The sequence below is a fragment of the Phoca vitulina genome, unplaced genomic scaffold (assembly GCF_004348235.1).
Source record: "Phoca vitulina isolate PV1807 unplaced genomic scaffold, GSC_HSeal_1.0 scaffold19, whole genome shotgun sequence".
Taxonomy (NCBI): domain Eukaryota; kingdom Metazoa; phylum Chordata; class Mammalia; order Carnivora; family Phocidae; genus Phoca; species Phoca vitulina.
Window position 1 is genome coordinate 22,968,779 of NW_022589722.1, and position 17,526 is coordinate 22,986,304.

The following is a 17,526-nucleotide window of genomic DNA, read 5'->3' on the forward strand; positions in this document are numbered from 1 at the left end:
GCATGAGGACTTTGACTCATTCCAGGTCTGTTAGGTAAGCAATTTGTTGGGGGAACCCCGACATGTCCATCTTCAAATCTTTCCTCTTGACTCAGTCAGGCTCTCAGAGAAGAGTTTTCCAATCTTCTATCTAGAGCTGTCAGTTTCTGCAACTTCTAAAATTTTTGTGGTGTAAATGGAATTCTTTCTCAGATTTCTCCCACAACTGGCTTAGAAATAAGCTCATGTGGGTCTGCTAAGCTTGTCACTAACTGGGACATCTGCTTTCTAGCTTCCACAATTATTAATTCTCCTGTTCTTATTGGTTTATAGCCCTAAAAACACACAAACACAAAAACCATTTACTGCATTCTTGGAGGAAGCAAAATTAGACCGGTATATTCAAAAGTAACCTGGAACTAATTCATGTTTGATAAAACCTTATAATACTGTATGTACATATGCAACACAGCTTATGTGTGTTTTGAGCTGACAAGTATAAAACATTTTGGCAAATACTGCTTGCTTTCAAAATAACCTCTGTATCTCAAGAAGGAGAGCCTGCATTATAGCCCTTCGCCAATGCACACATAAAAGGCTGCAGGAGAATAAGCAGAGACCTCAAAAATGAGACATGGTTCTCAGCTAACAGCAAGCCTATAAATACAAAGTTTTTTCCTTTCTCTGTTCTTCAGAGACTGTAACTACTCCAGATATAAGCTGAGTATGATTAAATATTTTGGAATAAGGAGACATGACAACTAACTGCAATGTGGGATCCTGAATTGAATTTAGAACAGAAAAAAGGACATTAGTGGAAAAACTGATAAAATTTGAATAAGGTCTGTATTTTGCCTTACTAGTATTGTAACAACACTTTTTACTGCCTGGTTTTGAAAACTGTACTGTATCTAAGGTAATGACATTAGGGGAAGTTAGGTAAAGGATTATGCAGAAATTTTTTGCACTATTTTTGCCACTTTCCTGTAAGTCTAAGTTTATTTCAAAATAAAAAGTTAAAAAGAAGGGAAAAGGTATTTTGGGATGTCAGATTCTAAACCCTAGAGAATACTAAAACACAAAGAACGCCTAGGTGCTTTAATGACTACACACAGGCACAGCTGTAGACAAGTACTTGTATTTGTAGTCCATATGCGGGTTGGACCACTTATAAAAGTCAGAAATGGGCGGAAAAGCCTATTCATTTCAAATTAGTGGCATGGTGAAGAAAGAAACCCATTTAATCTGATACCACTATTATGTATTCCCAAATCAGAAACAGTTTAATTTATAAATCTCTCTTACTTACAGAAGGTAAGCCACATAGAGTATCATATCCTGCAGCATCTTCCCTGAAGATCTCATTGTTTTAAGAACAAAAGTATGATTCCTAGTTGGGTTCAATTTCTTTGGGATAGGGACTGGTCTTCAGTTAAGGTTTAAGTGGATCCTCCTCATAGGATGAATCAGGTATTTTTGCAATGTTACAGTCAGTCACATATGGTGTAAGGGACATGGTTCTGAAAACTGCAAAATTCAAGATTAAACTTCTCAAAAGATAGTAGATATTTCTCTTAACTGCTGAAAGTAGAGCTGTCTTGTCAATCACCTTATAATTTAGACAGCTTTGAAATTAGGCAATTATTAACAAAGGTTTCACTTGGGAATATTCACATTAGTTCTGTTAAAGGAACCAGACTGTGTCCAAGAGGGAGTGACTCATGCCGATAAGCCCCAGTTCAGCAAACCCAAACTGAACTCCATTTCTTTGCTGGGCTCTCCCAGAAAAGCAAGGCCCAGGTCAACCAATCAGTACTTGCTTGCTCAGCACAAGTTACCTGACCCAGCTCTGAGACTTGCCTCTGTTCCATGTAAAGAAAGTGACCTTGCTTTAACCAATCAGCAAATGCCCAGTAGAACTTCCTTGTTCCTGCTCCCTTCTGCCTATAAAATCTCTTGCTTCTGTACAGCTCTTCCAAGCTCCTTTCTATCTGCTTAGATTGGATGCAACCCAATTCATGAATCACTGAATACAGCCAATAAGACCTGTGTAATTTACCCAGTTGAATTTTGTTAACAGTTAAAAATTTACACAAAAGTGAAATTTCATTAATTTTTCTGTATTACATTATTTCAAATTTGAATGATTCAAATTTATATAAAATAAGACTGTGATGTATTTTATACCCAAGAAAATCTAATGGAAAGATCATTCCCAAAAGAGTTTTAAGTGCATCTAAAGGATGTGTGTGTGTGTGTGTGTGTGCGCTTCAAAAATCATGGAGCAATACCTCCCAATGGGTAGAATGTCAGTTCTACAGGATGTTAACTGGTATTCTGTAGAAAATGGATTTCACTGTTAAATAAATTTGGAAAATACCGGACTAAACAAAGTCAACAGGTTTCCTGTGAATTCTGAAGAGAGAGAATTCACCCTTCTCCCCAAACATGTATTACATATGTAATTCACTCATTTATTTTTGTAGAGCCGGCTATAAAATTCACTGACAAAGGTATGGCTCTTAGTGCACTAGTTCCTATGCAGGTGAGGGAAGGAAGATTCTCTCAGAAGAGAGAACTGGATGGCCCGTTCATTAGTATCGTTTCATAAATCAAGGTTGCCTAGGACACCTTCTTTGAAATAATTATATAATAAAAGTACCGTAGCTAATGTTTACTGACATTTACTATGTGCCTGGCACTATCCTAAGTACTTGCTATTCATTTTCTCATTTAATCCAAAAAACCCTATCAGGTAGGAACTGTTACCACCATTTTTACAGATGAGGAAAATGAGCATTAGAGTTAAAATTTTCAGATGGTTACACATTTAGCAAATGGAAGGAGCTGGGAGCTAAACCCAACTCAATCTGATTTCCAGGGCTCAAGCTCCCTAACCACAATCACAATATTATATAATAAAGTTTTTTCTAAAACAACTTTAAAAAACAAATTTCAGTTTTTCTTGATAATATTTTTAAAAAGTGGGTTGGGATACTTTTCATTAGGTCATTTTACATTGCCTTAAAAAAGGGGCGGGGGGGACTACAACCCATGCTGATCCACCAACTAGATTTGTTAGCATTTGAAACATTTTTATAAATGTTTATAATGGAGTATATGATGGGTTAAAACCTGGTGGAATTAGATCATATGAATTCCTTCTTAAAGAGTAAAAATGCCCTAATATGATCAAATAATTTTCTAAAAAGTGAAATCTTGGCCCATATGCTTATTTACTGAAAATCAAGGTATTTCACATTGCTAAAACTTGTGATAGAACACTTGTGATATACTGAACATAAAATTATTTTATCTAATGCCACCACCAGACACAATTTTTGGGGCATGGAAAATTGAATTTATCTCTCTGTAGAGCAATTCACTAGTCAAGAAAAATTACCTTTAGATTTAGTTATTTTAAAAAGAAATGCTTATGTATTTCCTTTGTGTATTTGAATACTGCTATGACAACCCAAATTCTGAGAATCTAGTCTTGTCTGGGCATTTAAATGTAAGCGAACATTTTTTTTTTTTTCAATTAACTAGTAATTCAATTTTCTTCAGAAAATGTCTAGTTCCATTTTCTCAGGTCAAAGTGCTGTTAAAAGGAATTACAAAGGCATCGTTTGCGTATGTAGTAGCATCATGAACTGGTATCACACTGTGAAACAAAAACCATAGCAAGTCACTTATTTTTTTAAACCAGGAGTGAGAATCATAGAAAAATTAGACATAATGTAAAATAGTGAAACACACACAGAAGATCACCTCAATTAAAAACTTCATCCTTAACTGAATGCTTCTCTAATATTTTAATGTGCATTTTAGAATGAAAGAAATCTGTTTGTATGTTCTAGGTGGAGTTCTTAGGTTTAAAGTCAAAGAATCAGTGGAAGCTAAGAAGACCATCCCCTGTGGATGCTTTTTATTTTTTATAATTTGCATGGGGAAGCAGAAAAAAAGCATTTGGCTGAAAGCAGATTTCCTGAGTTCCGGCTCTGTTACTAGCTAGCTGTAACCTTCCGTGCTCAAGTCACTTAGAACTGTTGACCTCTGTTGTAAAAGGAAGGCATAAAATAATTTCTAAAATCCATTTTAGCTTTAAAACTCAATGATTCTAATCAGTTTACTGACTTCAAAAAATAGTACAAAATATTTATGAAAAATGTACAACCCTTTAGACAAGTTAAGAAAAACCATGCCCCCAAATGAATCATTAGTGCTTCTTTATTCTGGCCCTAACACAGGAGAGCAGGAAGGGGCAGCAGAGCGCAGAATTACCACTCCCAGCACTGTTTAGTTCTAGTTGCTTTTGGCAGGGGAGGGCGGTGGTGAGGTGGGAAGTAAAAGTAAATAAAAGTAAAAGTAAATAAATGAATGAAGACACGCAAGGGAGAAGCAGCAATAATCATGAGGCGAACAATATTAACAATATGTTGAAAGGTGTCTTGAGTGTCATGAACCAAAGGGCAATTTTCTCTATTCAAAAATATCCATGTCTGGGGTGCCTGGGTGGCTCAACTGGTTGAGCGTCCAACTCTTAATGATTTCGGCTCAGGTCATGATCTCGGGGTTAGGATTAGGTGGGATCAAGCCCTGCATCAGGCTCCATGCTCAGCAGGGAATCTGCTTCTCTCCTTTTCCTTCTGACCCTCCCTCCTGCTCTCTCGCACGCTCTAATAAATAAATAAATCTAAAACAAAAATATCCATGCCTGGCTCTAAGTGTGGTTTTCTGTAGCAACTCTTGCACTTTCAGACCAGCCTACAGTTTGCTCGTGGATCCAGCTTTGAAACTGCCAAGATGATCACAGGCATCATAACTCTGATAAATCGATAACAATTGTGGATGGTTTGTGTCAGCTCAACATCTTCTCCCTTTTACTAGTCTGGAGGGAAAATGAGGGACTCTCTTGGAAGAGTGGATAGTCAGATGAGTAAATTCCTCTGTGGTCCCAGGCCTTCTAATTCTAGCTTGGAAAAAAACATGCTAACGAGAATGCCTATGCTGCAGGCTGAGGGTAATACGGCCCATGACACATAATATGAGAGAAAGATTTGGGCCCCATCTTTCCCATTATGTTCTAGAAATCCTCACTTGGGCAAATGGACCCATGTTAAGGGCTAGCACTTCTTGGCTATGTTTTAGTGGGATACCAATCCACAAGGCACTTGCAAGTAAGGGAGTCAGTGGGTAATTCCATGGAGGATGGTTAGACCGATCTAATAGAGAAGTGAGACAAAAGCTGGCTTCAACTCCAGAGAAAGGGCATGCAACAAAGCAAAGAAACAGGATGGTGGACAGCATGGAGTTCTAGTTATCTTTCATACAGAGGTGTGCCTGAATGCCACCACTGAGGAGGGCTGTGAGGTCTACAGCTGACCAACAGAGTAAAGGTGGGCCCCCTCAGCTGTGCCTTCAAATCTCTGCTTTAGAGCCATCAACAACTCTGTTCAAATACTTCAAAAGATGTTATTAACATTTCCTAACATTTCCTAACCCATCACAGAAGATGCTGGACCTTTATAAGCTTCTATTTTCTTCACTCAAAAAACACTTATCAAACATCCATTATACGCCAATGGGAGAAATAAGAGGGCAAGTAGTAACTCTTGCCCTCAAGGAAAGTATAATCTACTAGGTGGGTAGAATATGCATACAAACACAAACCTCATCTGAAGATTACTCATCAAAGCTTGTCTACCTCAAATACTTTAGTCACTTATGCCTGCCAGCATTTGGAAGAGTATCTAAACATGTAACAACTGAGCTCCTTTCTTCTCTGCAGGAAGGTAAAGGGGTAATCAGGACCCCTGACTGTTATCTCTTTGCTAATGCACAGTATGGGACAAACTATCAAAACAGGCTCTTGTCTTAAGGGCACAAGAAGCTTCTAGCCAAATGTGAAAATCAATTTCTGAAATACATTTTAGAAATAAAATTCCAGATTTCATTGTTTATCTCTCATTTTTGTAGAAGTTTTTTTTTTTTTTTTGGTTCCCTCACACAAGATGACACTATTCAACATAAACAAAATCTCTATTACAGTACAGCTCTGGCTCACAATAATAAAAAACACAAACCAAGGACATCAAAGGACAAATAATTTTAAAAGATGGTTTAAAAAAGGCAATTAAAGGGGCTCCTAGGTGGCTCAGTTGGTTCCAAGTGTCCAAATCTTGGTTTTTGGCTCAGGTCATGATCTCAGGGACCTGAGACTGAGCCCGAGTTGGGCTCCGTGCTCAGTGGGGAGTCTGCTTGAGATTCTCTCCCCCTCTGCCCCTCCCCCCCGCTGTGTGTGCACTCTCTCTCTAAATAAATAAAATCTTTTTTTAAAAAAAGCCAATTAAAGAACTATTTAAGCCAGTAATTTCCCAACCATTTCTAATTTCTTTTCAATACAATCCTGTCAGGTAGGCACTGCTGGCTTCATATAGTAGATGAGGACTCTGAAGTCTGGGAGGTGAAATAATTTAATCCTGATACAGTTCTTGCACTGAGGAGGACACAATCTTTGACTGTGCTCTCTTTGTTTTACTTATTTAACTAGCTGTTCTGTGCATTCTACTGTGGCAGCTTCTCTTCCATTCATCCCTCCTCTACATAACTGCTGCAGCCCCCTGGGCCAGAACCTCAGAAGACTCTTTCCTAACTGGTCCCCCTGTTTCTCCCCTCATCTGGTATATGCAACACATAGGTCTTCTGGAAGCACAGCTCCGCTCACTTCCATTTCCTTGCTCAAAAACCTTCGATAAAGTCATTTCTCAGCCAGGCATTCAAATACTCTTCCCAATTTGTACTCAAGCAACTTTTCCCCCCACCTTATTTCCCTCTGCAACCACCAAACACCCCAAACTTCAGCCTATTGGAAACACATGCTTTTATTCAAAGACATTTTGATCTTGCCCATCTATTTAACTCTGCTTTGAGAAATGACTTTCCTAATTCTTCTCATCATGTTCTAAATCTGTGCATGTTCCAATTCTAATCACTCTTAATATGAGGACCAGATCAATGCCACCTGCATCTAGAAGCCTTAGCTTCTCCCTCCTCAGACCTCCCATGGCACACCTTATCTCCTTTAACTACTTCCGATAACCCGAGTAACAGTTACTGAGTAACTATTAAGTGCCAGGCACTGTGATAATCAGAGAATGCAAAGATGAACTAGAAGAACTTTTTTTTTGTAAAGCTTAGAGTTTAATTAGGGAGACAGAAGGCAACAAAAAACAACATCTTGTAAGTTCCACAAAAAGTGGTCAGCTCAGGAGTCTACCTGAGCCTAAATGAAGGATAAGCTTGGCTTTGCCTAGGAAAATCAAGCAAGGCTTCCCAGCAGAGCTGACACTTGGGCTGAGTGGGAAAAGATGCACAGGTGCCTGCTCTCAGGACCAGCGCATATACATACACTACCCCCCGTCGCTGAGCTGGAGTCAGGGAATCCAAGCAGCAGAATGGAGAGAACGGACTCTGAAATCCCCGACTGTAAAACCCTCACATACACTAAGACTAGTTTATGAACTACAATAATACAGTGTTTGTGGAAGCAATTGTTAAACAAAGTGTTACAGAAATTTAAGGTATCATTTCTTTGTAAATAACAAAGCTTCCTATCTACCTTCTGGATTTAATTGGCCACAGGAATTACTGGATCCATTTTAAGAAACATGTTAGTAGATAGTAAAAGTTTAACAGAATAATCTATAATGTTGTCAAATCTAAGTTTTATGATGTACTGCTCTACTGCTCAGTCTCTCCCTCCATACACACATCCCCCCCCCAGAACACCCACACATTCACAACTTACAAAGCAAATGTCTTAAGAGCGGTGAATTCACACTCCCATTTAAATGTACACTTAAACATGTAAGAAGCATCTTCAACCAGAGCCTCCTAATAATTTCGCATTTTATTGTTAGCAACTTCCTAAAATTATAGAACCTGTGCCACCTCTGTTTGTAGACACAGCTCAAAGGATTTTCCATTTCCTCCTCAGCACCAATAAATTCCCAGTCCATACACATGGCTTCCTAATTTTATTTCAGTATTTCTTTAGGAACTCAAATTGGTCAATACAATGCAAAATTATGTAGTGAAGAGTTTCGAATAGGGATGGGGAAGAGAAGTCTTCACCGTATATATTTGTATTAAGGAACAGAACTTGCCCTTTACCCTGCCATTAGAAACCCAGAACCCGGGCATCTCAAACCATGGGAGATGGTGGCAGGAAGGGACAACAAGCAGGAGGAGAAGCGGGCCGCGGGGAGCAGAGGCGCAGGAGGAGCTGTACGGCCAGCACCAGGACAGGACGGGGAGGGCACTGTTGGCTCTGACGGCCTCAACAGGCCAGTGACTCCTCTCCCCAGAACAAGACGACGGTAAGGAAGCTGGACAAAAGCTGTCCCACAATCATTTCACATTCTGGAAATCAAAGGCGGATGATAAAGAAATTTCTTGAAAAATTGCTAGAGCTTAGGGTAAGACCAGCAAGAGGCCACACACATTGCCTGTGGTGATTCCAACCCGCCACGCCGTCCCTGCCCCAACACCACCACCGATCCCTCAGTTCTGTGGGAGAGCACTTCGTTTTTATCAGGACAGGGCCAGGGCCATGAGAACTAGCAGCTGTGCTATCAGAAGGGGTAAACTCAACTTGGGGCATTTGGGGCAGGGGTGGAGTGAGTGCTGGGGGGAAGGGGTGGGCAGGAGAAAACCCACAGCTCTGTTGGCTAAAAGTGGCAAGTTTGGTAGGCCCTAACAGGGGAAATTTAGTTCTTCTATCTTGAGCTTGTGGTCTGAATGAGGTGAGTGGTGGAGCAGCCAGCAATATGAAGGGGAGATCCTGGAAAAAAATGAGAGAATTATAGAGGAGCTGATATGCTCTCCTCATATCTGTGGCCAACGGTGAAACTATAAGCATGAGGAGGGGAGACATGAGCTCAACAGACAGAAAAAGCCAGGCAGACATGAGCTCAACAGACAGAAAAAGCCAGGCAGACCTGAGAACTGGCTGCACTCTGAACTCACTTCCCAACCCACAACGAGATGGATTGACAGAGTTCGGCAGAAGCGTTACAAGCTCGAGTTGCTTCAACACAACCTCTGCCCAAATCCCTGGCTGACCAATGAGCTAGGGAGACACAGGGCTAACGCCTAGCCAGGCAAAAAAGTAGAAATGAGAGGGAAAATCGCTAAGATTTTGTGCAGAAACAGCAGTGGCTGCACACAATCGAGAAGTCACAGTCCACAGTTTAAGTTCAAGCAAATTACTTAAAACATACACACATACACACACCTATACCTCTAAAAAAAATAACACTTCAGAGTTCCTGCAATATATTACTAAAATGTCCAGTTTCATAAAAAATTACAAGACCTGTAAAGAAACAGGAGAGTATGGCCCAGACTCAAGAAAACAAGCAGTAACTAGAAAAGGACCCTTGAGTGGGCCTGGATGTTGGACTCAGCAGGTGACTTCAAAGCGGCAGTGACATATGTATTCAGAGAACTGAAGGAAATATGATGACAAGAAATCTCAACAGAGAAGCAGAAATCACAAATGAGAATTCTGGAGTTGGAAAGTACAGTAACTGAAATAAAAAATTCACTAGATGGGGTCACAAGCTCGTGCAATGTGGCAGAACAAGAGTGAGTGGACTGAAAGAGGCATTAACAGAAATTCTCCAATCCAGTGAACAGAAAGAAAAAATATCAAAGAAAAATGAACAGAACGTTAGATTCTGTTGCGATTCAACTCAAAAACAAACAAAAAACTAGAACTTGAACCTGTGGGTGACTGACATCAAGTTCCCAACATATTTGTGGTGAAAGTCCCAGGAAGAGAGGAGAAAGAGAAAGAACAAATAGTTGAAGAAATTATATTCAAAAAGTTCCCAAATTTGATAAAAAATATTAATCTACCGATCCAAAAATCTCAATAGATTCCAAGTATGATAAAAACGAAGAGATCCACCCTAAACACATCAGAGTCAAACTGCTCAAAGCCAAAGATAAAATAAAAATCTTGAAAGCAGCAAGAGAAAAACAATTCATCACAGAAAGGGGAACAGTAGGATTAATAGCTGACTCCTGAGAATCAGCTCGTTCTTGTCAGAGGCCAGAGGGCAGTGGAATGACAGGTTTAAAGTGCTGGGCAGTGGTGAAAAACGGTCAACTAAGAAAGAAGTCTACAGTGAGCAAAACTATCCTTCAAAAATGAAGAAAAAAATAAAGACATAGTTCCTAGATACCCAAAACCAGAAAATTTGTTTCAAACAGACCTAGTCTACAGAAAATACTGAAAGACATCCTACAGGCTGAAAGGAAATGGTAACAGAATACAACTCAAATCCACAGGAAGATACGAAGATTACCGAAAATGGTAACCTTCTTTGAAAATATAAGATTCTTTAAAGTAATAATTACAATACTGTATTGTTCCATTTCTTGTCTCCATCAATATTCTTGTCTTATCTATTTTGTCTGATATTAATAAAATCACTTCAGGTCTCTTATGATTACTGTTTGTATGACATCTTTTTCCTTCATTTTGTCTCAAACTCTTTGAATCTAAGGTGTGTCTCTGGTAAAAAAAAAAAAAAAAAACCCCATACAACTGAATCTTACTTTAGCCAATCTGAAAATGACTGCCTTTTTATCAGAGCATTTAGTCTATTTACATTTAAAGTAATTGTTAATATGGGTGGATTTATGGCTGCTATTTAACTACTTGTTTTATGTCTCCTGTCTTTTATTGTTCCTCTGTTCCTTCTTTACTGATTTCTGTTAAATAATTCTTAATTGTACCTTTTAAATCCCTTTGTGATTTTTTAATTATTTATGTTGTTATTTTTATATTTTCTTAGTTCTTGGTCAAGGATTACATCTTCAACTTATAATTTACTGTTGTGTGCACATGCTTGCTTACTTGTGGGTGCACATACACACGTGTGTGTGTGTCTTATCTGGTAAAATATTGCAGCTTTGGTCTAATACAGCTTCATTCCTCACTATCCTTTGTACTATTATTGTCATCTGTATTATACATATAAGATCCACTTGTATGTTTTTTTTACCAGAGACACACCTTAGATTCAAAGAGTTTGAGACAAAAATGAAGGGAAAAGATGTCATACAAATAGTAATGATAAGAGACCTGAAGTGATTATATTAATATCAGACAAAACAAACTTAAGAAATAATGATAGAAAAAGAGGGAGGGACATTTCATATTGAGAAAAGGCCAACTGGTTAGGAATAGTCTGTAGGAAAGACCATCTACTAAGCCTTAAAACAAGTCTCAATCAATTTTATTTTATTTATTTATTTTTTTATTAAAGATTTTATTTATTTATTTGACAGAGAGAGACACAGTGAAAGAGAGAACACAAGCAGAGGGAGTGGGAGAGGGAGAAGCAGGCTTCCCGCGGAGCGGGGAGCCCGATGCGGGACTCGATCCCAGGACCCTGGGATCATGACCTGAGCTGAAGGCAGACACTTAACCATCTGAGCCACCCAGGCGCCCCAAGTCTCAATCAATTTTAAAAAATTGAATCATACAAAGTATGTTCTCTCTCCACAATGGTATTAAATTATAAATCAAGAAAAGAAAGTTGGGAAATCCTCAAACATTTGGAAATTAAGAAACACATGTCTATGTAACCCAGGATCACAGAAGAAATCATAAGGAGAAATTTAAAAATACCTTGAATGAAAACGAAAACACAATATATCACATTGTATGGGAAACTTAAGGGGAAATGTATAGCTTTAAACATGTAACAGGAAAAAAAAATCTAAAATCAATGATCTGGGGTCATAATCCCAGGGTCCTGGGATTGAGCCCCAGGTGGAGCTCCCTGCTCAGCGGGGAGTCTGCTTCCCTCTTCCCCCTCCCCCTCCACTCAAGAGGCTTAAAAAAAAACAAACAAACCTAAGACCAAATCAAACTCAAAGCTAGTAGAAGGAAGGAAATAATAAAGGTCAGAATGGAAATCAATGAAATATAAAACAGAAAAACAACAGATTTTTAAAAAAATCAATGAAATCAAAAGCTGGTTTTCTGGAAAGATCTGCAAAATTAATAAACCTTAGCTAGACTGACCAAGAAAAAAAGAAGGCACAATTACCAAAATTAAGAATGAAAGAGGGGATATCACTACAGATGCTATAGAAATGAAAAAAAGGATTATATGGGATTATTATTATAATTAACTTTATACGAACAAAATAGACAATTTAGATGAAAAAGAAAAATTCCTAGAAAGTCACAAATTACCAATATTTGATGTGAAACAGAATATAGAAATAAAAATAGAAAAAGGACAGATAACTAGTAAAGAGATAGACTTAGTAATTAAAATACTTGATAAAGCCTCAGATTTATATTTTATTCCTGCTTTGTACAGTAGTTCTGGTAAGACTGTGAATTCATAATCATTTGAAAGTGATTTGGAAATGCAGCCAAGATAGCAGCCAATATATTCATGATTCTAGAACAAATGCTATGGAATCCTCATCTGTTACCCATCATGCTTACATCTTCCTAATAAATTGTCTACTGTAGCCCATTACTTATGCAGTATAAAATTATGTGCTTATATTTAACTGATCAACACTGAAAAGATAACATGTTTTCAAGGAAAGAATGGATTTCTTTGTAGTCTAATATCTAATAAAAGAAAATGGAAAGTATTTGAAGGTTAAATCCATCGTTATGCAACAGAAGCTTCCACTGTAAGGCTCTTTATTGGGAAGTAAATGATATCAAGTGGTTTAAAGGCTGAATAAAGGGCGCCTGGGTGGCTCAGTTGGTTAAGCGACTGCCTTCGGCTCAGGTCATGGTCCTGGAGTCCCGGGATCGAGTCCCGCATCGGGCTTCCTGCTCGGCAGGGAGTCTGCTTCTCCCTCTGACCCTCCTCCCTCTCATATGCTCTCTCTCTCTCTCATTCTCGCTCTCTCAAATAAATAAATAAAATCTTTAAAAAAAAAAAAAAAAAATAAAGGCTGAATAAAGCTCTCCTGATAATCTGAAACAGGAAGGGCAAAAAGAAATCTAAAAACCAGACACAGATCTTTCTATCCAGAGTACAGAACATGTTTATCTTTGGAGATAAACCAGCAATCCCACAGACAATATGACTTCCTGTGTATTGATATATATGTGATATATACCTACTGGATGATTTTTGACATTTCTTTTACTTTAGCAAGTTAGTAGTAAAAAGCAAAACCATAGAGGTTGGCTGGGGCCCGGGATTAGTAAACCAAGTACAGAGTTTGGATTTTATTGTAAGTATGCGAGGGAACTGTTAAGAGTTAAGCAGGAAAGTAACATTATTTGCATGAGCAAACAGAGCACTATGCTGGCTGCCCTGTGGAGAAGCGACAGGCAGGCAGGCAGCAATAACACAGGAAATAAGCCATGAGGCCGGGACCAGCATGGGGATGACGGTGATGATACATGACTTCAAGTCTTTTAAATCTCCTAGCGGCCAGCAGAGGCAGGTACTGCTGTCTTCCTTTTCTAGGTACAGGTATGTATTTGTCCTCACTGAGCACGCCAACACAGAAAGAGGTTAATAAAGTCATGCTGCTAAGCAGGGCCCAACTCAAACCCAAGAAATCTGGCAGAAGAGCTGAGCTGTTAATCATGTACACTACCTAGTGAGAGTATTAAGATAAAGAGAAGAGCTGAAGAGAATGCTTCGAGTTATAGTTACTGGACTTGCAAATACACTGGATGTGGAGACGTAGGAAAGAGAGAAGACTCCTAGGTTTTGCTGGAGCAGCAAGGTGAAGTTAGTAGTGTAATTATAGAGAGAGAGAACATAAAATAAGAGGAAGGGGGTGGTCCTAGGACCCAGGCCTGGAATGCTGCAACATTTAAAAACTGAACAGAGGTGGGCGTGGGTGGCTCAGTCTGCCTTTGGCTGGGGTCGGACTGAGCCCCACGTGGGGCTCCCTGCTCAGCGGGAAGTCTGCTTCTCCCCTTCCCCCTCCCCCACAAGCTCTCTCCCCCAAATAAATAAATCTTTTAAAAATAAATAAATAAATAAAAATTTAAAAAATTTAGGGGCACCTGGGTGGCTCAGTCGGTTAAGCGTTTGCCTTTGGCTCAGGTCATGATCCCAGGGTCCTGGGATCGAGCCCCGCATTGGGCTCCCTGCTCAGCAGGAAGCCTGCTTCTCCCTCTCCCAGTCCCCCTGCTTGTGTTCCCTCTCTCGCTGTGTCTCTCTCTGTCAAATAAATAAATAAAATCTTTAAAAAAAATTTTTTTTAATTAAAAAAATAAAAACTGAACAGAGAGATAGGAACCAGCAAAGAGGACTAAGAGAGAACTTCCAGTGCATAGGAGGGAAACAGGGGGTGTGCCAAGAGCAAGAGACTGAGTATGTCCAGGAGGAGGGAGGAAGCAATGTGCAGAACGCTGCTGGGAGGCTGTATACAGTGACAACACAGGAGGGACCACAAGGTGTGGCAAAATGAAGCTTCCTGGTGAAACTGACCTAAGTGTACCCTCACCTTGTGTTGTCTGCTCTGTCTTTAGACCCTAAGCTCCTGGGCAGTGACTGCGATCTCAGATTCTAAATACTTACCTTCTAATTTCAACGCAGGGGGTAGAAATGAAATTACACACATGCTATGTAGTGTCATGTAGATGCTAAATTAATTCAAAAGGTTTTCTGGCTGATGATTCAGGTGAAGATTTCAATATGATGGCAGGCACTCTTCCATTTCCCACCTCATAGTTCACATACCGTGAGAGATCCGTTTTGTGTGCTGGGTGAGTTGCTACTCTGCTCCCCGTGGGCTTGCGTACTTCCGTAGAGGGTCAGGTTATGCTCACTGGTCTGGCCGGCATAGTCCTGAGTGTGTGGCACTCCATATTCTGTAGGAATTCCATTCTGTGGAGGTGGTGGAAACGGGATGGTAGTAAAAGGCTGAACCATTGCGTCAGGAGTTGTTGTTGGCTCCTGGTTACCCTAAAACAAATAGTGGAAGAGAAAATAAGGAGAAAAAGTGACTTTAAGTTCTCATTACATGACTATTTTTAAGGTGAGTATACAAAATTCTCTGAATATTCTCTCTTCGCTCTGGTAAAATGGAAGGCTTACTGCCTCAGGACTGGGGCAAACACTGCCATATACAGAAATGTATATATGTAGCCATGCAAACATACACCCAACTTTGGTCAATTTGTGGTTCTTAAACAGGTCCACAACCATATTAAAATTGATTAATTACCAAAGAGTCAAAAATTTTCCTTTAAACTAAGTTTAAAAAAAGTGCCAGGAAATTTATCACACAAGAAGAGTTTTAAGAGTTGAAATTAGTATTTTCTTCAGGACACTCTCTATCCCCTTACAGAGATTCTCAGGGAAAAACAAAGCAATTTCATTAAACTACAATTCATAACAATAGGTAGGGCGACATTATAAATTAAGTTCTCAAAACAAGACAACATAGATCTCTAGATTTTAAGAGCAAAGAGTTCAGAAGAAAGTATATTATTAAAAAATTAATGTTTGGATTTCCAAGATAGAGATTTATTTAAGTCTTGGTTCCTAGGTTAACAGTTAAAAAAAAATAGGTTCCTTAAATTATAAATATTAGAGACAGACCAAAAAAATCCCCAGATAAAAAAATTTAATAAGAGTTCTTCACAATCACTGTGAGCTTTATAAGGCTAACTGCACAGCAGGACACCTCTCCATGTGATAACCATTCCCAGATGCTTACCTGGAATTCATTGTGATATCTGAAATATCAATAAAGAGTATGCAGGAACTACAGGGAATTGTTCGAAGGAGCCATTGTGGCTCCAGAGCCCCTCTCTCACTTCTGTCCTAAGTTCAGATACGAAAGAGTTTGAATCTTGCACTCCCTCCCCTGGCCTCCCATTTTATTCCATAAAACGCAAAGCCATTATTTTACTGAAGATACACAAGTCTGCAAAGTCTTGGACCACTGTCCTTCTGTAAGTAGTCAGCAGAGATGGACAAATGCTTCAAAATGTCAGCACTTTGATAGGCTCCTCCCACTCCTATTTTAGACATCATATCAGCAGGTAATCAAAGAACATTTGGGTTTATGTCACTTGGTTTCCTCCTACTCATGAGCACACTTCCATCAGGCAAGGGAATAATTATTCCTTTCTCTCTCCGTCCCAATTATCCTTCTTTCCCCTCAGTTCAAGAGGGGATTCTCTATCCAGAGAGCTGCAGGAAACACAACTCTCAGCAGCATTTTCTAGACATCATCCCAGGCTTTCGACACTAACTTGATGGCCATTAAACTTATATATATCTCAAACAAAATAAATCCAAAGCTGCAGAAAGATCTCACACTATTTTTAAAGAAAGGTTCTGCCATCGGGGCGCCTGGGTGGCTCAGTCGTTAAGCGTCTGCCTTCGGCTCAGGTCATGATCCCAGGGTCCTGGGATCGAGCCCCGCATCGGGCTCCCTGCTCGGCGGGAAGCCTGTTTCTCCCTCTCCCACTCCCTCTGCTTGTGTTCCCTCTCTCACTGTGTCTCTCTCTGTCAAATAAATAAATAAAATCTTTAAAAATTAAAAAAAAAAAAGAAAGAAAGGTTCTGCCATCATTGCTACAATAAGTTCTTCTGCATAAAATGAAACAGAACAAATGTACAAAGGCTGTTATAAATGGAGAAATATACATGATCATGGATTGGAAAGCTTGGTATTCTTAAGATGGCATGCACCCCAAATCCCACAAACTCAATAAAAATCTCAGATATTTTTGCAGAAACTGACAAGGTGTTATTAAAATTTATATGGGAATGCAAAGAGCCTAGAAAAGCCAAAGCGATTTTGAAAAAGAACACAAATTGGAAGACTTATACTACCTGATTTCAAGACTTATTACAAAGCTGCAGTATTCACAACAGTATGGAACCAGCTCAAAGACACACAAATCAATCAATGAATGAGCAGAAAATATCCAGATAGACACATGCATATACAGTCAGTATTAAGTCATCAAGTCAATTCAGTAGGAGAAAGGAAAGCCTTTTTAACAGATAAAAAACTGAATACCTACTGGGGAAAAAAAAAAAAAACCTAAACTCATCCCACATATGCAAAAGTTAACTGGAAGAGATAACAGACCTAAATATAAGAATGTTTTAAAACTCTGAAACATCTAGAAAAAAAGAGGATAATTGTCAAAATTTTGCAATAAACAAAGAATTCTTTGGTCATAAAAAACAAGAACCTTTGAAGAAAAACTTGATAAACCGAACTCCATCAAAATTTAAACATTTCTTGCTCTCTGAAAGGCACCACTAAGATAATGAAAAGACAAGATGGAGCATGGGAGGCAGCATTCACAGTACACATATCTGGCAAAGAACTGTTACAAATCAAAATGAAAAGAACAAAGCATCTTTTTTTTAAGATGGGTTAATGACTTTATTTATTTATTTTTGAAGATTTTATTTATTTATTTGACAGAGAGATAGAGAGAGAGCACAAGTAGGCAGAGCGGCAGGCAGAGGGGGAGGGAGAAGTAGGCTCTCCGCC

At 39.0% G+C, this 17,526-nt stretch overlaps 1 protein-coding gene across 18 annotated transcripts in view; it reads right to left on the minus strand.

The window, feature by feature from the left end:
* RBFOX2 (RNA binding fox-1 homolog 2) overlaps positions 1-17,526 on the minus strand; it is a 283,835-nt gene that overhangs the window by 48,751 nt on the left and 217,558 nt on the right. For all 18 annotated transcript variants that reach the window (XR_004300910.1, XR_004300909.1, XM_032416262.1 and 15 more), the window contains one exon: positions 14,742-14,966. Coding sequence is in view for 16 of the 18 variants with exons in the window: in XM_032416262.1 (XP_032272153.1) it covers positions 14,742-14,966 (225 nt within the window). In the remaining 2 variants the exon portion in view is untranslated. The remainder of the gene's footprint in view (positions 1-14,741; positions 14,967-17,526) is intronic.